General features: G+C 46.1%; 1 protein-coding gene across 1 annotated transcript in view; it reads right to left on the minus strand.

Moving 5' to 3' along the window:
- Positions 1 to 294: 294 nt before the first annotated feature.
- Positions 295 to 22,101, minus strand: part of BARX2 (BARX homeobox 2) — a 67,935-nt gene continuing 46,128 nt past the window's right edge. Inside the window, exons 2-4 of the mRNA XM_081797440.1 lie at positions 14,830 to 15,130; positions 9,963 to 10,047; positions 295 to 1,344 (exon numbers count right to left, since the gene is read on the minus strand). Of these exons, the coding sequence (XP_081653566.1) occupies positions 1,078 to 1,344; positions 9,963 to 10,047; positions 14,830 to 15,130 (653 nt within the window). The 3' untranslated portion in view covers positions 295 to 1,077. The remainder of the gene's footprint in view (positions 1,345 to 9,962; positions 10,048 to 14,829; positions 15,131 to 22,101) is intronic.

Consider the following 22,101-nt stretch of genomic DNA (forward strand, 5'->3'; position numbering starts at 1 on the left):
TGTAAAAAATGGTTACCTGTGCAGGCTAGGGGAGGGGTGGGGGAGGGAGTAGGTGGGAGAAGCAAGACTTCTTTTTGTTTGACTTTTGAAGCACATATATTTATTATCTCTTACAAAAAAGTAAAGCTGTTTTTAAAGCTGGAAGCCCACAATGGAAAGTGGCTGACGACAGAGCTGCTCTGGCAGAAGGTGGTGGGAGGGGTGGTGGGCAGAGACCAATCTCTTATTTTATAGTGGGGGAAATGAAAGCCCAGGGAGACGGGCTATCTCTCTGGGTCTTTCCATAAGACGTATACAGACAAGGCTAAATATACTCCCCAGAAGACACAAAACACCCAATCCTTTTGAAAGATTTATCTTTAATTAAAAAATAAAAGTTATCTTAACATAATCTGCTTTGCAGCTTCTGGGATGGCAACTCAATAAAGCAAGAAAACCAAGGCTTCTCAGTTCTTGGGTCACCTGACCATCTTATAATGGGTACAAAGGCACACGTGTCTTCAAACGAACTTTATTCAGAAACAATTCTAGTAACTCAGAACTCGCTTCCCCCAACTCTTCTTTGCCCACCCTCACCGGGCCCACCCTACCCACCCCCCAAAAAACCCAACAACCAAAAACATTAAATTCTCTTTTAAAACTACAGAAATAAGTGCTGAGTCAGCAAGGAAGCCAGGCCTGCTGCCCAAGCTCCTCCATGATCTCTCTGCTTTGATGACTGGCTGCCCAGGGGCTGGAGGGAGAGAGCCCGGGGCAGTCCTTCACTGCGCCAGCACCAGGGGGGTGTGGGCCCCACAGCCCTCACCCCAGCAGGGGCAGGCAGTTCCAAGGCACTGTCTCCCTTCATCAAGGGCATCCCGTGGCTAAAGCAGCCTTTCAGGAAGGGAAAGGCCTAAGGCAAGCAAGTCTTCGTCAAATGCTTGTGATGAAAACCACTGAGACCCGTGGGGGTTGGGAGACGTGGATCTCTTCTCCCCAAGTTTACCAGGCTTTGGGAAGCAGATCCCTCCCTGTTCTCCCTGACTTCCCTCTTTCCATTCCTCCCCGTCTCCCCTTTCCCCCAAAAGAGTTTTTATCTTAGCTTGATGGTGGGGGTTCCGAAGAGGCTACTGGCAACTCCTGGGGCTGGCCGGGGGGCTCTGCCACCTCTAAGGGGACGTCGCATGCTTTTGGTTCCTGTGGGTCACAGAGCTCCTCCTGTCTCTGGGAGGGTGCAAGGCGCTCCTGGCTCTGGGCCTGGCTGTTCATCTTCTCTTCAGCTTCGATCTCTTCTGATGTGGGGATGGAGTTCTTCTTGGGACGACCTTTGGGTTTTGTGGGTGCTTCCTGTCCACCTTTAAGAACCTATGTGGGAGAAAAAAGTCATTAAGTCTAATAAATAACTCCCTCCCTCCACTTTCCCACTCAACAGTGTCTATACCGTTCCTTCCCAGCAGTGATAGTCTGGCAAAAGGTATTTTCAACCCATCACCTCTAGAGTATAAAGACATCTTCATTCTTTATTATTATTATTTTAAGGTGACATTTAAAACAAATTTTTATTTACTTATTTGAAAGAGAGAGAGAGCACATGGGTGCGCAAGCATGAGTGGCAGAGGGCCAAAGGGAGAGGGAGAAGCAGACTCCCCGCTGAGCAGGGAGCCCGACGACTCGGGGCTCCATCCCAGGACCCCAAGATCATGACCTAAGCAAAAGTCGGACACTTAACTGACTGAGCCAACCAGGTGCCCCAAGACATCTTCATTCTTTAAATGTTCAATGCACTTTCAGCAAGTATCACATATTTTGGCTTTAAATAAAATGATCACAAACACATTAAAAAATCCAACTTCAACAGTAAGGAAAGAAATAAAAATTAAAATATTAATGCATTATCTATCAAGTTGACAAGTTAAAAAGACAATATTTGTAGCAAGCAGGAAAATAAATCGTGTGGAAGGGTGATTGGTACAACCTTCTCAAAAGGCAGTCTGAGAATTCGAATCAGAAGTCTTAATATGTGCATACAGAAATTCCACTTCTAATAATTTAGCCTAAGTAAATCATCAAAGACTGAGATAAAGACTGATTTGCAAAAATGTACATCAAAAAGTTGGTTATAATGGCGAAAGTTGGGGGGAAATAAACTTTTGCTATATGATTGGGTAGATAATTATAGTATATCCCAAAGAGAGAATACTTGATAACCATTACAATCATTACATAGGAGAATGTTTAATGACATGGGAAATATCATTGATGCACTTTTGTGGAAAGCAGGTTATAAACCAGCATAACCCAATCTGGAGGACAGACAACCTGTTCGCAGTGTCAAGATCATGGAGAATTTTTAAATTTTTTCTTTTTTCTTTTTTGTATTCTCTAATTTTTTGGTACAATGATCATGTGTAAGTATTTCTGTAATCAGAAAAAATATAAGGAACATACAACTGAATGGTTCAAAGACGGAGTAGAGAATAGAAAGTTCTAGCTAGCTTTGAAAGTCCAATCACTAAGTTAAATTCTAACTCTGCTCCTTAGCAGCTGTGTCTTAGAGGGTGACCAACAGATACATGTATACAAGAGAGCAAGAACTCTTCCTGCCGTGCAGAACAGGCCTCCCACCTTCCTCACCTGGTGAACTCCGCTTAGAGAGTGCTCCTCCGGGGAGCTTCCCTGACCTCCCAGGTCCACGTCAAAGGCCCTCCACCATGTGCACGATGAGCTCTTACATTTCCTCCATTAGAGCACTTGTCACAAACCACTGTCCCTGCATGTTTACTTGCCTGCCCCTCCCACTCAGCCCCTGCACGTAGCAGGCATTCACCAACTGGTGAATGGTATTGAACTGGTATTGAACAACGAGCCTTTCCCTGGAGGTGAAGAAAGGTACAAAGCAAGCAAAGTAACAGTGTCCCAAATAGCCTTTGCTGATCTCAAAGGACTTGCACATTTATTATCCCAACGTGTGATGTCCATGAGAATATTCTGACTTAACAAAGGGAGAACTTTAAGAATATGTATAGGTTACTTTAGAGAATCACAGACAGTCCCTTCTTCCACTGGCTCTGAACTCTGACTTGCTGCCCTTGTGGCTTTTCTGGGCAGCTGGTGAGAAGAGCTTCAGGAGGACCTGGATTAGCACAGATAATTAGGAGTGAAATGTGTTTTTGCTACTTACATAGCCCGCTTAATCTTATCTTCCGTAGTTGAACAGAGGTTCCTTGAAGGTAAATCTTGCAACTATCCCTTGCTTTATGCTCCAGACAAATAACTTTCAACTGACTCTACTCAGTCACTAAATCCTTATCGATTACATCTCTTTCCTTCAAGAGGACAGGACCTCCGGGTGCTGAACTGTAGTAATGAAGGCAGTAACTCAATAAGCCAAAAGTTCCTTTTTTAAACAGCTTTGTTGAGATATAATTCACATACCATACACTTCACCCATTCATAGTGACGATTTAGTGATTCTGAGTAGTCAGAATTGTACAACTATCACCAGAATCCAATTTTAGAACATTTTCATCACCCCCAAAAATGAACCCCACACCCATTAACAGCCACCGTAGTTTGCCCCAGGCCCTGCCCCCCAAGCCTAGGCAACCACACATCTGCCTTCTGTCTCTACAGATTTGCCTATTCTGGCCATTTAATATGAATCGAGTTATACAATATGTTATCCTTTGCGACTGGCTTCTTTCCACCAGCATGGTGCTTTCAAGGGTCATCCATGTTGCAGCCTATATCAATATTTCAATTCCTTCTTATGGCCAACTAACAGCCATTGTAGGAATATACCACATTCCATTTACCCATTCATCACCTGAGAGACACTTGGGTTGCCGCTACCTTTTGGTTGTTGTGAATAGTGCTGCTATGAAGAGGAATATAGAAATATCTGTTCATTTCTTTTGGGTGTATCCCTACAACTGGAATTGCTGGGTCATATGGTAACTCTATCTTTTTTCAAGGACCTTCCAGACTGTTTGCCAAAGCGACAGCACCATGTTCCAATCAGCAGTTTATGAGCGTTCCAGTTCTCCATATCCTCACCAATACTTGAGGGTACGTCTTTCTGATTACAGCCACACTAGTGGGTAGGAAGTGGTACCCTGTGTTTGTGAATTCCATTTCCCTGATGACTAAAGAAGATGAGCATCTTTTCCTGTGCTTATGGGCCAGCCATATCTCTTCTTTAGACAGATATCTATTCAAATCCTTTGCCCATTTGAAAATTCGGTTATCTTCTTATTGTTGAGTCATAAGAGTTTTTTATACACATTCTGGATACAAGTCCATCACCAGATACAAGATTTGCAAAGGTGTTCTCCCATTCTGTGTGTTGTCTTTTCCCTTTCTTGGTGATGTCCTTCACAGCACGAATGTTTTTAGTTCTGATGAAGTCCAATTTATTTTCTCTTTCGTTGCTTGTGCTTTTGGTGTGCTCAGAGGATTTTGCCGAATCCAAGGCCATGAATATTTACTCAAATTTTCTTCTAAGAGTTTTACAGTTTTAGCTTTTACATGTAGGTCTATGGTTCACTTTGAGTTATTTTTTGTATAAGGTATGAGGAAACCCATAAGCTCTCAAAACCATCTCCTTTTAGCTGGGAATCTGCTCAGCCACTGCACTTTCCATGCGCACAGCTAACACGAAAATATGAAGGGGACCTCTAACAAGGTATAGATGCTGACAGAATCCACCTCTGGGGAGAAGGCATCCCTATATTCCTTTTCACCTAAGTCAGCATCTGATTTTTATTTCAGTCTGAGTGCAGGCTGTTGAAAGTGCCCAGATGTGCCAAGATGGAATTTACATGTTGAAAGCAGCTCCACTTGGTATAAAAGAGGTTCTACAAAATTAAGTTGCCCCATATAGTAATCAAGTTATAATAGGGCAGGTCTAAGGAACCCACCTAATTGGCAAAAGAAAGTCCAGCCCAGCAATTAGCGAACACCACCCACACAGCTTGGATAGACCCCACCTGGCTGTTTTCCTACCGCACAAAAAAAAAAAAATCAAAACAATCAGACCATTTTCTAAATGGAATAAAACATTCCAGTGCAAGCAGTAATTAGGAGATAACTACCCTCTTGGCTGCTTCCCGCGCTCGACCTCTGGCCCCTTGCCTCCCAGCACACCTGAGACATGCAATTATCTCACAACCGCCCCATGCCAGGAGCTGCTCATTCTCATGCACCCCATGGCCCTCCTCCCGGGATCCCTCCCGCCCAATTATTCCTAAAGCCAATTTAGTCCCCTTGGTGGGGGGAGTCCAGACAACCCACCACAGCACCTGAGGTCACATGCCTCTCGGAAAAACAGCTAGACACCATCTACTTCTAGTGGCTGTGCTTGCTGCCAGCCTCAGAGCACCCCCCCCGCCCCCCAAATCCTTAAACTAGATATTCAAATGTTCTGTTGCTGAAGATGTCAGGACAGGCCTGTTTCCTTCCCAAGGTGCTCAGGTGGGAGACAGGCAGTCTGACAGCAGAGCATGGACTGTCAGTGCAGGGAGGAACCTTCTGCCTCCCCCATCACTCAGACAGGAAACCGAGCAGGCCGAGGTGGTTTGTCATGGTCCAAGAGCAAAGCCAAGGGCAGGGCTGGGATTTGAACACACAACCCTGCCCACTTGAATCTACGCTCTTACCCGGATCTCATCGTGCATAACGAGCGAGGGATACATCGTATATGCCACCGTGCTTTCTGATTCTAATACTGACCTGCAGTCCCCCCGTCTCCCGGCAGACCCTGGGTCACAGACTCCTTCACTAGGGGTGCTTTCTGCCCCTTTTTCTTGGTCTTCATCTGCGGCTCTCTGGAGCTGGGAGAGTCGGATCAACCGATGACTATTTCCATGAAGCTGAGAAGCAAGTTCAGATTCTCCGGCACAAATCTCTTCCCAGCACCCTGTTCAGCAGCCTGTCTCTGCCTGAAGATGCAATGCCGTCTCAGACGGGGCCCCACATGCTAAGGCACTAAGTGGGAGTAGGCCCGGCAAGTGAGGAACGAGCAAGAACAAACAGCCAGGATTGTTCTCACCCAGAAGAAAGGTTCAGGGCCCCAGAAACCTATAGAATTCATTTTCTGTCTCTATGTCTTCTGGCCTCCCAAATTGTGGATTCTCTGGAGACTTGAATTACGTGGCCAGGTAAATAATAATAAAGAAAAAGGAGGAGGAGGAGAGGAAGAGGAAGAGGAGGATGGCGGCTAACACTTCTCAGCTCGTACAGGGATGAGCTCAGTTAGTAGCTATAAGGTACATATGTATGAGGCATTTTACTAATGAGGAAACAGGCCACAGAGGTTAAGTAACCTGCTCAAGATCACATAGATAGTCACCATTAGCCATTTCGTGGAACTGCTGACCATCTGGAGATCTGCAGCACCAAAGACGATGACGGTGCATGGTATGTGGCCCCCCCAATTCCGTGACCGGGGCAGGAGGATGGTATCCATTTGGATCCTCTCATGGAACTAGGTTTTAGAGCTGAGAGAGATCCCTGAATGATGAGGCACTTTCAGCCTGTTGCAAAACTCTGGGTCCTCCCGGAACTCAAGCCAAACAGAAATGGAATAGAGGGTGAGTGTCCCACCTCATGTGCAAGATTAAATTTACCCAACCCTCTATAGGTTACAAATGCTGACCGGTAAAAACTAGTCCAAGATGCTATCTGGCCTCTGGCAGTGCTCTCCTTGGCTGCCGTGTGAGTAGCTCTTGAGAATCAAGTGCTAATCTTTTTCCAGTTCCAATTAGGTGACTAGCCTTGAGACATCTTTATTACCCAATTAGCTTTTTCTTTTCCTCCCAGTACTTGAAGAGATAGCCTTGAAAGAGTTCTACTAGGAAAACACATGAGGCAATCAGGATCCCAACAATGCCTCGCTGTTCTGGGAGAGTCAGAATTCTAGACCTGCAACGGAACAACCACCTTCCCATTTTTAGCTCTGGCCATTCTGAAGTCATTCAAAGTGCCCCAGGTGCTCCGGCTCCTTCCTTCTGCCTGTGACACGCTCCTCACCTTTGCTTGGCATACTTCTATTCATCCACCGAAACCAATTTAGACAGCACCTCTTCCATGAAGCCCTCCCTTTCTCTATCCTGATTTTGAACCCAGTAAATCCCACTGTGGCCCTGATCCCTCTGAATAATTACTAGTTTCACGGGGCAGCCTCCTCCCACCTGACGGGAGTACTTTTTTCTTATTTTATTGTGTAACGGACAGTTTTGTGACTTATCTTGGCTTCTCCATCGCCTGGTGCTCCATTCTGAGGCTCAACATTGAACTGCTAGAGTGGACAGAGAGCTTGGCACTCCCGCCTCCCCAAGGGACCTGAATTTGGTCGGCCCGTGGAATGCTGAGGTTAAATGTGCTAACTGACTTCCATTTTGCTTTATGCGACGTGGATGACCCTCAATAACCAGCTCCCACTTGTGCCGCCGGCCCAGTGGCTGGTGAACAACAGGTAACGTCAGAGGTGAAGGCACACGCTCGTCCCACGGGCATCGGGCGGCGCGGTGCTGATGGGGATGGCAGGCTGTCAATTCCTTAATCGTCTGACTCATGAAGAGATTGCTGATAACCGATTTCAACAATGCCTCTGCCACTCAGGAGACCTTGATTTCGATGATGATGACTGATGAGGAAGGAGGTGGGTGGTGGACTTGCCCAAGTCCAAAGTCAGCCAGGGAGGGACAGGCATGAGAACTCGGGCCCAGAGTTTCTAACTCCCCGATCTGGTTCTTTCTGAGAAAGATCAATTCCCCGGGAGGTTTCTGCCATCATTCTCTTCTTTTCTTTTCTTTCTCTCTTTTTGTTTATTAATAAAGATTTTATTTATTTGTTTGTCAGAGACAAGAGTGAGCGTGGGCGCGCGGACAAGCAGGGGGAGCGGGCGGCAGAGGGAGAAGCAGGCTCCCCACTGAGCAGGGAGCCCGATGCAGGGCTCGATCCCAGGACCCTGGGACCATGACCTGAGCTGAAGGCAGGTGCTTAACCGACTGAGCCACCCAGGTGTCCCTTCACCAACATTTTCATGTGTCTATAGCATTCTGGAGGTTTTGGACCGACTACATATTTAATCGAATCCCATTTATCCTTCAACATCTTCCTACACCTTTCTCAAATACCCATGCCCTGAACATTTCCGGGCTTATACACCTACAATAATTAAAATTCAAAGCTGCCCTGGCTGCTTTCTGGACCTTGATTCTCCAACGAGATCACAAATGCCATGAAGGCAAGTTTCTATCTCATTTCATTACTTCCTACAGTGCCCAGGATAAGGCACCGTTCACAAGAGATGCTAATACACATTTGTGGATTCATCCGGTATACGTGTGTTTGTACTGACGTCTCGGCCTCACTTTGTAAGCACTCTGTGAGCCACGGCCTCCACCTGAACATCCTTCCCTCGCAGGCTCGGGTCCCCCCAGAGGAAATTATGAGATTTGCCCAGGAATTCCCTTTTGGGAATATAATACACACTGCCTCACTGGCTTTTAAAAAAAATGTTGCCATCAATATTAATTTACAACGTATTTATTTTTCTCATTGTTAGAAGGCAACAGCAAGAACTAACGTTTTCAGAAAAAAATTATTGGACAAAAGCACAAAATTGAGGAAATGTCTCCGTATCTATTAGCTATTTTTTAGAAGACTTTATTTATTTGAGAATGAGCAAGAGAGAGAAGGAACGGGAGAGGGACAGAGGGAGAAGCAGACTCCCCGCTGAGCAAGGAGCCCAGTGCAGGCAGGACTCGATCCCAGGACCTTGGGATCATGACCTGAGCCAAAGGCAGATGCTTAACTGAGCCACCCAGGCACCCATAGCTATTAACTTACCTGTTTTCCTGAAAACTAGGGGTGGAAGAAGGACCTCAGTTTTAGTAATTGTAAAAAAAAAAAAAATCATATTCCAGCCCTCGAACACCAGGAAAGATGGCTTGTGGCCCGATGGGTTAGCAAATTAGAGTGTCATCCAAGCAGGTCTGGACCACCTGGCCCGCACAAGAGGAGAAAGGGCCAGTAAGGTTCGGTGAGGGTGTGAGGAAGTCTCAAGGCACAGGCCATCGCTTCCCTGGTCTCTCAAGGAAACGGGCTGCTTCCCACCCTCTTTTCCCAGCTCACCTCTTTTCTCTGGGCTTTGACCTTTTCCCTTGTGGTTTACAAAACTGGCAATGAAACACGCCAACCAATTTGGAAAATACGGATTTAACAGATTATTCAAATTTGCTCTTTTTTAAGAAAGAGTGAACTATGATGAAGTGGAGTCCCTCACAAAATATGGAGATGTCTATTTTTTTTTTTTTTTAGAGAGAGAGTTGTTTATGCTAATAGGTCCATTTAGAAACCAAAGATGGAATGATTCATTAGCTAGGTCGTAAAGCAGTTTTAGGGAAAGCTTAGTCCATGATACCATGTGCATCAGAGGAACCTGGGAGCTTGTGAACACCACATTCCCAGCCCTGTCGCGGACCTCTGCACTCAGGATCCTGGGAGGGCCTAGACTTCTGCATTTTTACCTGCAATCCAGGTTCCTCTGACACCCACCGAAGCCTGACAACCCCTGCATTACAGCACACGGAGCCCAGGAACAGATGCACCCTATATGTCATAATAAACAAACAGTCCTGACTTCTATTCTTGGCGACTGGTGGGAGGGGGAAGGAAGTTCTTTGAAAAGGCTAGCAGGTGGGGTTAAAACTAGCAACGGAGAAGCTTGTGGGCTTTCTTTTATTTCTAAGGAAACTGTGAAAAAGAATATCCTGCTGGTCAGGAAATCCAGGTCAGGAGAAATGGCTTATCTGACTGTCCCAACTACCTCCCTCCCAGCCAGCCAGCATCATAAAAGGCCTTCCACTCTCTGGAACCCCAAACCACCAATGGTCCTTCCTGCCTTCTTCCCAGCCCTGGAGTAAGAATTTTCCCTATCATGATGGGGGCACGGTGAGACTCACTCTCTTCTTTCTTACCATTTTCTTCCACTTCATCCTGCGGTTCTGATACCAAGTCTTCACCTGCAGTTGAGTGAGTCCCAGAGACTGGGCCAAGTCCAGCCTAGAAGGCGTGAGATACAAAGGAAGGATGAGGAAGGAGGGAAGGGGCAGTAGGGATGGGGTCCTGTGGACTAGCTCTAGGCACTGCTATCAGAGCATGGATTTCCCCCATTAAACCAGTTCTTCCCCCAAGAATCTCATGGATGAAACTCTGAGAACCTAAGAAACAGATGCCTATAACCCAAGGACACCTGGTGTCATCATCCTGGAAACACTGTCTGCACGGGACCTGAAAAGGATTTCTCAGCGTTGATCGCGAAGTCCTCCTTCTGACCTGACAGAGTCTTTACTGGGATCCCATACAAAATGAGGACTCTGCCCCCAAATCCAAACTGGAAAGGAAAAGTAAAGACCTGCCATCCTTGTCAAAATCCTGCTTATCACCACAGATGCAGCGCAAGGCCCCTCCTACAGGGGAGCCTCCCCACCCCCATGACACCTCCCACAGGTTCTGCCCTCTGGACCTTCCCACTGGTCAGCCATCACCCGGGTGGCTCCACGTTCTCAAGCATTCTCTGTTTCCCACGAGTACTTTCTGCCTTCCTGACTCAACCGCAAGAGCTTCCTTTCTGTCCACAAAAGTGCCTATCAGGTTCTCAATCCAGACCAAGGGCTCAAAAATACTTTCCAAAGGATGGATTCATTCACTGTAGCTGCCCTAAACTGTTATAATGTTGGGTTCCAAAAGAAACATTCCATCTGTAGCCCCTCCTGCTTCCCATTCTATTGCTAACCGTGGTTCTGCATTTCTCTGTAGCCTTCTGGAAAGTCCTGAATGTCAAAGCCATTCCTGGCAAGTGTGAGGTTGGAGCTACTTCCAACAACACAGCAACCATTTCTGGAGAACCGTGGCATCCCAGGCCCCAGGCTCAGCCCCCAACCTAAGCTGTCTTATTTATTCCTTTCATGACGCTGGGAAGTAGGTATAATTATTCCCATTTTATGGATGAGAGATCTGAAGCTTGGAGAGATTAGAATCTCTCGGTAACCATGGACAAATCCTGTCTGCTGCCTGTTTTTGTAAATAAAGTTTTTATTGGAACGCAGACACCCATTTGTCTGGTACTGTCCATGGCTGCTTTCCTGCTGCAGCCTCGGAGGTGAGTAGTTAGTTGCGACAGAGACTGAAATTATTTTCTCTCTGGCCCCGTACAAGAAAAACTTTGCTGACCCCCGGTAGATGATCCTAGAGCGAGAGGTGGAGCCGGGATGTAAACCTACTTATGTCTGGCTTGTATACCTCCGCCTGTATGGGGGCTCCCCTCCACCCACCACATTTTTGCACAAGTTCAATCTGTCAAAGGAAAGCTCTTGCTCTGGTTTTTGAGGAGAAAAGGCGAACAACCCAACTGGAGCATATTAAATGAGAAAGAGAACCAGGCTTCCAAACTCAGTCCTCAATACTACAACTATGGACCTATATTGAGAAGAACCCCAAGTCTACTACCTGAGCGCCAACTGGAAGGACCACTTCCCTGTGGCTCCAACCCTGGTCACTGCAGCTATGGGTTTCTAGAGCAGCAACCTGGGATGGGCACCCTCGCCACAGGGAGCGGGGGTCACCACTTTCGAAGTCCTAGATGTCTGAACATTACAATTTGTGGCTCTGAGGTCCCTTAGGTCCCACAAACCTTCACAGCCACAAGCCTGAGCCATGGGGACTCCTGGGTGTGTGTTCTCGGCCTCAACTTTCTCTCCCCAAGGAGTGCTGAGCAGCATCTCACGTGAGCAAGGCCAGTGGGTATCGGCAGTGAAGGTTCCAGATACTGACTGCTGGCACTACGGCTGCTCAGCCCCCTGCTCCGACCAGAGGGCACGATTTAAATCTCCAACAATAGGGCGCCTGGGTGGCTCAGTCATTAAGCGTCTGCCTTCAGCTCGGGTCATGATCCCAGGGTTCTGGGATCGAGTCCCACATCGGGCTCCCTGCTCGGTGGGAAGCCTGCTTCTCCCTCTCCCACTCCCTCTGCTTGTGTTCCTGCTCTCGCTGTCTCTCTCTGTCAAATAAATAAAATTAAAAAAAAAATAAAATAAAAAATAAATCTCCAACAATAAAAACAGTCTTCCTTCCAAAAAAACCTCAGAACCTGTCTTACATCTGCATTCACATATATCTGGTTGTCCCAGGAAAAGGGCTACTGGAAGCTAACAGTTTTACTCGAAGTGATTAACAGACTGAAGCTAATAAATTCCCAGCGCCAACAGCACTTAGCTCTCCCCACTAATGAAGCGCTGCTTCCCAAGCAGCCATTCATTAAGAACCAAAAACCCAGGGGGCTGTCCCACAGGCTTCTGGTCTCCCAGGCTCCCACTGCGCCTTCCAGGCCGGTTCACCTAAGGCCATCAGGTGCATTAGTCAATGGCAGGCTCAGTTCACAGCTCGGCCACTGCATTAGCAAATGGTGTTAGCTCACTTGGGAAAAATGCACCCCTGACTCACTCTGGCTACAGAAACGCGCTTCACTGTCATCGGCTTTCTCTCATTACCTGCCACCGTTAGAAATTCTCACTTCCCTGCATATTTGCTTAAATGGGGTCACCTAGGAAACTGGAGAAACAAACAAAGGGGAAGACACAGAAAGCTGTGGGAGGAGGGAGTGCTCATGGTGCTGGTCACGTAGGGAGGTGAGGAACATGGGAGAGGGCGGGTTAAGGCAGCAGCTTCCATGCCAGCCAGATGGTGTCCTTCTCCCCAGGCAAGTGAATCAGTCCTGCGTAGGTCACCTGAGAGGTGCCTGGGCAGGTATCAGGAAGTCCCAGGAGCTTGATTAGGAATGAACATTTCTGTTAAAACATTCTCTGACTTCTAGAAAATAAGCCTAAAATTCTACCCACGCCTGCTGAAGCCCTTTCAGTGTACTACCATGCAAGTCATAAATAATGGCGCCCACCTCCACTGGCTGCGCAACTCCCCGAGGCTCTCCATTACCTGCTGGGGGCACCAAAATAGCTCCTGATAACTGGGGATCCCTTCTGTCAATCTCCAATTCACAGCCACATCTCCACTGTCTGGCCAAAGGCTCCCCAGATGCTCATATCCAAACAGAACTCACCCTTTCCCCCACCAAACCCACTCTGCCCTCTACCTTGCAACTTCGGTCCTGGTATCCCTGTCTACGCCGTGGCCCAATCCAGGAGGAGCAGACTTCCCAGCTCTCTTCTCTCTTTCTCACACCAATGTCAAGTCTGTCCATTCCACCTTCTCAACTCTTCTCCAATCTATTCCCCTTTCTCTGTGCCCACTGTCACCACCTTAATTCTAGTCTTCAGTGACGATCCCTGGGCTCCCTCCCACCCCCCTGCTCCATTGCTTCCCTCTCAAATCAACCGTTTAGGGTGCCACCAAAGCAAGGAGTCTAAAATGTAAATCTGGCCACGTCCCTTCCCGCTCTTAGTGGCTGTCAACGAGGATAAAGTCGGCATTCTTTGGCCAGGCATGTGAGCCTTCCCACCTCCAGCCTCATCTCCTGCCAGGCTCCCATCTGCCCCTTAGCCTGGAGACATCCTGACCGCCTGCAGTTCCCTCGATGTGCCCAGTGAGACGTGCTTCTGTGCCTGTGTGGGCCATTCCCTCTGGACTCAAAGCTCTTCTTAAGTGTTGCCTCCTCTGAGATGCCTTCCTGAGCTCCATCTGACACACTGAGCAACGTCTCTGGGCTCCTCCAGCCCTTGGAAACACATTGGCACCAGGACCCGTGCCCTGTGTTGTGGGTACTTTTTGTCCTGTCCTTCCCTAGGATCTCCTCCAGAGCAGGACTCTTGTCTCCTACTTTCTGGACTCACAGCCCCTGCTGCAGTGTCTGGCCCCCAGCAAACCCCCAGCACACAGCTGATGGGGGGCTCGATTAAGTGAATCAGTAAACAGATGCCCTTTGATCAGTGATTTGTATACTCCTCTCTCTCTTAAATTTGGGTCAAACAGCTACTAACTAGCTTAAGAGATGCATGTGAGTTTCCTTCCCTTTCTCTTTAATAGGACTAGAGACAAACCTAACACAGACAAGGAAGTGAGCAAAAGAACAGAAAAAGGACCTGGAAAATCCTCCCAATAAATAAGATCACATATTAGCTCAGCCATCTCCAGCCAGATCCCCAGAATGAGTTTGAAGGAATAAGGTAAGATACACATTCTTGCATATTTTGTAGTTAAGATACTAAATTAAAGAAATAAGGTGAGATATTAAGGCCTCTGAGTAAGTCAGGGGTCACAGTCCCCTCACCTGGCTCTCAAAGGCATTTAAAGAAGGGACTCACATCCGGGTCTTGCTCGTCTCTCAGCCAAGTGGTTCTGACTTGATATCCACCAAATTTACCAGTACATCTAACAGCTCCTCAACTGAATCAATCCAGGCCTTCCCAGTCAAGAGCCAGGCCCGCAGCCTGAGCCAGCTGGGAGTCGGAGGGTGGGGAGAAGCCTGAGAAGGTCACAGGTCCCAAACGCCCAGTGAACCCCACTGCGTCTGATCCTACTGTAAGTGGCTTTAAACCCCAAACCTATTTTCCAGCTCAGAGCCTGGGCCACCATTCACTAAACTTGACTTCGTTTCTTATGGTGGAGTAGTTAAATATGGGGATACAGCCGGGGCTTAAGTGTGATGAGGGCAGGTGGGCTGGGCTCTGTCAAACAGGCTGAGATTACACGAGCCAAGGACGAGACTCCTGCCATCATGAGGAACCTCTCTCTAACACAGTCCTTGTGGCTCTCCGTCCCACCCTGAGAGCAAAAGGCATCTCCCCTTCCCAAGGGCCTTCCCTGCGGACAGTCATCTCCCCGGGTTCTCACCTGTCCGGGGTGGACAAGTACTTCTGCTTCTGGAACTTCTTCTCCAGGCCCATGAGCTGCAGCTCCGTGAAAATGGTACGGCTCCGGCGGGGCTTCTTCTGCCGCGGCGTGGGCTGCTCCGGCTCCGACTCGCTGCTACCCAGAGCCTCGCCCCCTGGGGCCTCGGCAGAGGCGGCCTCGGAGGCCGGGCGGCAGGACAAGGCCTGGGCAGCTCCCGGGGGGGCGGAGACCAGGTGGGAGATGACCGCGGGCTGTCGAGTGATCACTGAGAGGAGAGGGTAAGCCCGAAGGGAAGCGGGGCCTAGAAGACAAACAGGGCGGCAGGTCATGAGACGAGCCAGGGTGGAAGGGAGCCAGGGGCGCTCAGAGGACCACTCACCCACACCCGTCGGACGGGTGGGGCCTCCTGATCGTAAGGAGGTAGAATGGAAGAAGGGGAAGAGGACCTAGAACTGCTCGGTGGGCAGGTGAGCTGTGCTCAGCCTGATGTGTGCGAACATTCGAGCTCCCTGCCGCCAAGAAGAGGTTCCCAAAATTCGTCTGGTTTTAAGTGGGCATGTCCCCACCCCCTCTCTTTTAAACCCCTAAATTCTGGCTTCAGAGATACGGGTCAGTAGTCTGAGCAGATGAAAAGAAGTACTTAGAAAAAGCTAGAAACCCACACTGAAGAATAGAGAATAGATTTGTAATATACAAACTGCCTGAGAACCCCCTCTGGTCTTTATAAAAACACATAGTTGCAACTATGAATTCCTCCTGAGAGGTCTCCAGACCTTGAATCGTGACATTTTTCAGAGCTGGAAGGAAGCTTAAAGATGATTTAATTCAACTTCTTCATTTTGGACGCAAGACCGAGTGAAAGGCTCAGTGACTTGCCTAAGATCACAGAGCTAGGAGTAAGAAGATCCAGGAGTCAAACCAAGTTCTTCCGGCTTAAAGTCTAGAGCTCTTACCACATCATGAATCACATGGATACATCAATGGGGGGGGGGGGGAGGGCGGGGGGGCGGCAAAGAGAAATCGATTTTAATTCACATGAAAACTCAGATCCATTACGACCTGCTGCGTACAGCACTGTGTGAAGGAGGCCGGTCAGGCTGGGTCAGAGCGTGGCTGAGGAAAGAGAGCGGAGTTGGACTGCTGATGTCTGCCGTGGGCATTTGCAGGGGCGTATGGTGGCATGTAAGCTAGTTATGTGCCACTCCTGCCTTAGGAATTTCTAGGCAGTAGTACTTTTCTGTCCAAGACTCTGTTACGTCTTTAAAGTTCAAGAGCTCTTGCTTTTCGTTACTCAATAGAATCGTGTTTAAAATGTCATGATCATTACCTACGTAAGTCATTTTATCTCTCTGGGCCTCAGTCTTGCCATCCATATAGCGAGTAAAAAAAGCAGGTAATTTCAAGGACTTCTTCAAACCCTAATATACTGATGCCATAAAAGTACCTCTCATCCCAAGCCCATCTTGATACCTGATGAAAATAGGGAAGACTCAGGGGTCGCCCTTTGGGACTCGGCCCAGCCCTGACAGCTCACTACAAGGGCAAAGGCAAGCCTGTGAGCCAACCAACGCTCACGCTACCTCTGGGTTAAAACCAACCCATGTCACAGAAACACCCGGGTGCTACTTGTATATCGTATTTCCCTCCTCTGGGTTGGCATTTCTCTTCTTATTCATTCCCGTGCTTCTGTTTTGGGCCCCAGTCATTGTTATTAAAACAGGTAACTTCTCTTGTTCTTTGACTCCTTCTCATAAAGCCCAGTAGAAACCACAAAGTTGTTAAATAATAAATCACCAATGGCTATGTCTTCCATTAACTCTCCAGCCAATGCTAACACTTGAGGTTTTGTGTGGTGGATTCTTCTTGAGGGAAAAAAAAAAAAAAAATCTGGGAATGAATTATAGCAAGAAAATGAGGATACCTGGGCCTGTGGTTTGGGATCTCCCAGGATACATTATGAAATGTCACTTCTTTTTTTTTTTTTTTAAAGATTTTATTTATTTATTTGAGAGAGAGAATGAGAGACAGAGAGCACAAGAGGGAAGAGGGTCAGAGGGAGAAGCAGACCCCCCGCCGAGCAGGGAGCCCAATGTGGGACTCGATCCCGGGACTCCAGGATCATGACCTGAGCCGAAGGCAGTCGCTTAACCAACTGAGCCACCCAGGCGCCCTGAAATGTCACTTCTTAAAAACACTATCAGAAAGCTTCTTCACAGGTACAACGTAGTTCTCATCTCAAATCACTTTATTCCTTTAATTCTGACATTTCCTTTTAAAAGGAACTATCTTTATGAAACAGGCTAATTTAACATCTAGAAGCTTAGGAGCTTACCAGTATAGGAAGTGGCTAGTTATCTACCTGTCTGTAGGTTTCTAATCACCAGAGTTTTGGCTTTCTCTTTTGTAAGAGAGTTAAACTTTTTTTTCCCCTAACATTAAAAAATATTTGGGACGTGTGGTAATATCTAGTGTTGGCCAGGATATGGGGAAATGGGAACTCATATATTGTTGGTAAGAGCGTAAATCAGTATAGTCTTTTAGAAAGACAAACTAAGCAATACCTCTCAAAGTACTGACCAAGCAATTCTATAATTTGAGACCAATTTTCCCACAGGCACAAAGATTTATGTACAAGCATATTCACTGCAGCTTTGATTATAATAGTGAAAGAGGGAAAACAACACACATTATCTACAGCAAAATGATTAAATAAATTGTGGTACATCTATAGTATGAACTACAATGTAAGCACTAAAAAGACCTATGTAAAAAGATAGCTAGATTACATGGAAAAATAAACTAAAATGGAAAAAAATTCTAAAGTAAATTATTGAGAGAAAATAAAGGTATGGAACAATTTGCATTCTATAAAAAAAAAAATCTGGATGTGTGCCTGCATTTATAAATGCATTGTTTATAAGCCCTGGAAGTTAGTCACCAAACTATTAACAGTGATTACCTCTAGAGAAGACATGGGAGTGAAGTAGGGTGAAAAGTAGTCTACACGTATGACTCTAATCCTGTATTCAATCCTGCCATACATGTTTATTGAGCATCTACTATGGGCTGTGTTCTGTTCTAGAAGTTGGCGATAGAGCAGTGAATAACATGAAGTCCCCACCTTCAGGAAGCTTAAATTTCAGTTGGGAAGGTAGACAGCAAACAAACAGATATATATATAAGGCCAGGTCGTGATAAATTCTATGAAGAAAAACACAGCAGATTGTGAAGATGGGGGAGGTAAGGAGGAGGCAGGCATTACCGAGAGGGGAGGCAAGGAAGAGGTAACAGTTCTCGCAGATAGGTGACTCAGTGGAGAGGAGAACATTGGGAAGGGCACCCCGGGGACAGAGAACCAGCTCAAGCAAAGCCCTAAAGTGGGAATGGTCTTGTGTTCAAAGAGTAGCAAAAAGGCAGAGTGAGCAGGGCGGGGGGAACGTCACAGGAAATAAAATGTGGAGAAATCTGCCGTAGTCGGATCACGTAGGGTCTTGAAGGCCAGCTCAAAGAGTTTGGATTTTCTTCAGAATGTGATAGAAGCATTGGCAAGATCTTAGCTGGAGGAGGACATGATGGGCTTTGCATCCTGAAGATCCCCGTGGCTGCCGTGTGGGGGACTGAGCGCAGGGGTGAGTGTGGAAGCTGGGACGTGAGCTGGGAGGCAAGGCACCCTTCTAGACCAGGCACCACTGTGGCCTGAGCCAGAAAGGGAGCAGCTGCATAGTGAGAGTGGTCCATTCAGGGCGTGTGCCTTCCAGTGAGGGGTGGAAGAGCCTGCGGAAGCGCTGAATGTCACGTCTGAGCTACAGAGAGTGCCACGTCAGGTCTGGGTTTTTGGCTTTAGCACACAGAGGAATGACGGTGCCATTGGCTAAGAAGGGAAAGATGGGACAAAGAGCAGACCAAGATCTCTGTTTTATTTATTTATTTTTTAAAGATTTTATTTATTTATTTTGAGAGAGAGAGAGAGAGAGAGAGAGAAAGCACAAGCAGGGGGAGGGGCAGAGACAGAGGGAGAAGCAGACTCGCAGGGAGCCCAATACAGGACTAGATCCCAGGACCCTGAGATCATGACCTGAGCCGAAGGCAGATGCTTAACCGACTGAGCCACCCGGGCGCCCCGAAGATTTCTGTTCTAGAGAAGCTGCTGTTACACACGGTAGATGTGCTGAGCAGGCAGCTACATGTACCAGTCTGGAGTTCAGAGAAGAGCTTAGGCTGGAGACACAACCTGGACTCCTGGGAGTACAGGTGGCTCACAGAACCAGAGGACTAAATGACACCACCTACAGAGCAAGTGAAATAAAGAAATAAAGAGATCCAAGGATGGAGCCCTGGGGTACACCAACATCTGAGGTCATAAAAAGGAAGAGAAGCCCATCAAAGGGACCAATGAAAGGAAGCGGGGAAGTAGTAGGAAACCACTCCCTAGATGATACTTCTGTAGTACACCTGACCTCTAAATAATGTGGGGGCTAGGGGGACTGACCCCACAGTTGAAAATCCTTGTATAAATTCTGACTCCCCAAAAACGTAACTGCTAATAATAGCCTACCAGTGACCAGAAGCCTTACCGATAAGCAGTTAACACATATTTTGTATGTTACATATATTATATACTGTATTATTACAGTTAAGTAAGCTAGAGAAATGTTATTAAGAAAATTGCAAGAGGGGCGCCTGGGTGGCTCAGTTGGTTAAGCGACTGCCTTCGGCTCGGGTCATGATCCTGGAGTCCCGGGATCGAGTCCCGCATCGGGCTCCCTGCTCGGCGGGGAGTCTGCTTCTCCCTCTGACCCTCCCCCCTCTCATGTGCTCTCTCTCTCAAATAAATAAATAAAATCTAAAAAAAAAAAAGAAAATTGCAAGAAAAAGAAAATGCATTTGCAGTACTGTACTGTATTTATTGAAAAAAATCTGCAGCTAAGTGGACCCATGCAGTTCAAGCTCGTATTATTCAAGGGTCACCCGTATTTAGATTTTACTACAAGCTCGTATTATTTTTGTAATTTAAAAAAGGAAGAGTTAGACTAAATGAACTTCAGTTTTGTTCTCATTGTAAAGTTTTAGTATATGTCCAATTTGTCAAAAAAGAATTTTCATGCCCATAGTTAAAACTTCTTCTAAAAAGCTGAGCAAAACAAACAAAAACCCAAAAAATCCCACAACCAACCAAACAAAAAACCTCAACAACCTAGAAATCCAGCAATATATAAAATATGTTTGGTTTTAGGACACTGCTAGTAAAACAAATATTGTGGTGTTCCGAACAAAGGGGACTCTCTCTTTCAGCCACTCCTGAGCCAATGGGTCTAAGGAATTTTCTTCTTTCATGATAGAAGATGTTTGAGTTCTCATGCTAGGTAGAATCATATTCTTTCTTTTAAAATAAAAACTGTATAATGTGGAGAAGTGATAGTCTTTAACAAGTGGTCCTGGGATGACTGGATATCCATATGCAAACAAAAAAACTGTAACCCAGAACTCATAATTTATTTTAAAAATCAACTGAAAATGGATCATAGATCCAAAAGTGAACATAAACTTATAAAACTTTTAGAAGAAAACATAGGAGAAAAATCTTCATGACTCTGGGTTAGACAGGGAATTCTCAGCTTTGACTCCCAAAGAATGTCACATTAAGGAAAAAGGTGAAAAGCTGGTCTCCATCAAAGGTAACAACTTTTACTTGGCAAAAGATACTGTTAAGAAAATGGAACTACAAGCTACTGACTGGGAGAAAATATTTGCAAATCACACACCTGACAAATGATTTGTATCCAGAATATACAAAAAACTTCTCAAAGTTCAGCAATTTAAAAAATCACTCAATAAGAAAATGAACAAAAGTTCTGAGCAGACACTTCACCGAAGTGGATACATAGACAGTATATAAGTACGTGGAAAGATGCTTAGCATGATTAGCCATTAAGGAAATGCATATTAAAACTATAACAAGGGGTGCCTGGGTGGCTCAGTCAGTTAAGCAGTGGGCTGGCTCTTAATTTCAGCTCAGGTCATGATCTCAGGGTCCTGGGATCAAGCCTCACGTCAGGATCCACACTTAGCGTGGAGTCTACTCCAGATTCTCTCTCTCTCCCTCTGCCCCTCCCCTCGCTTGAGCACATGTGTTCTCGCTCTCTCAAGTGAATAAATAAAATCTTTAAAAAAAATAAAACTACAATAAGATACCACTACACATCTGTTAGAATGGTCTAAAAATTTTTATAAACTGACAGTATCAAGTGCTGACAAGCATATGGAGCAACTCAAACTCTCTCTCATATGCTGCTAATGGGAATGCAGGCAAACAGTACAGCATCTTTGAAAAGGAGTTTGGCATTTTCTTACGAAGTTAAACTTACAGTTACCACATAACCCAGTAATCCCCCCTCCTAGTATTAATTCAAGTGAAAAGAAAACATAAAAACCTATATGCAAATGTTTATAGTGGCATTATTAGTCATTATCAAAAACTGGAAATGGTCCAAACATCCCTCAACTGGGATGTAGAAACAAACTGTGGTACATACATACATACAATAGAATCATGGAATACTATTCAAGAATAATAAGGGAATATGTAGCATCATGGATGAATTTCAAATGCATTACGCTAAGTGAACAAAGCCAGACTCAAAAGCTGCAGAATTCCATTTACAAGACATTCTGGAGAAGGCAAAAGTAGAGATGGAGAAGACATCTAGAAATCAGTGGTTTCCAGAGATTAAGGGTGGAGGAAGAATTTGACTATAAAGAGGCAACACAAGATAATTAGGGGTAACAAGGCTGGGTTTTTATTATCAAAGTGCAGTTGACATACAATGTGACATTTGTTTCAGGTGTACAACATGGTGATCGGGCTACTCTCTACCTCACATTATGCTCACCCCAAGTGTAGCTACCACCTGGTAACAGGACTGGTTTGTATCTTGACTGTGGTTCTGGGTTATACAATTGGATGCATTTGTCAGAGCTCACAACCATACACTAAAATAGTGAAATTTTACTGAATATAAGTTAAAAATAAAATTTAAAAGGAGGAACACTCATACACTGTTGATGGGAATGTAAATTGGTACAGCCATTATAGAAAATAGTATGGAGGTTCCTCAAAAAATTTAAAAATAGAGCTACCATATGATCTAGTAATTCCCCTACTGGGTATAAGACATCAATTCAAAAAGATATACGCACCCTTATATTTACTAGCATTATTTAAAACAGCCAAGATATGGAAGCAACCTAAGTGTCCATCAATAAATGAATGGA

This window comes from Leptonychotes weddellii, chromosome 11, assembly GCF_054177405.1.
Source record: "Leptonychotes weddellii isolate Sample4059 chromosome 11, ASM5417740v2, whole genome shotgun sequence".
NCBI classification, from domain to species: domain Eukaryota; kingdom Metazoa; phylum Chordata; class Mammalia; order Carnivora; family Phocidae; genus Leptonychotes; species Leptonychotes weddellii.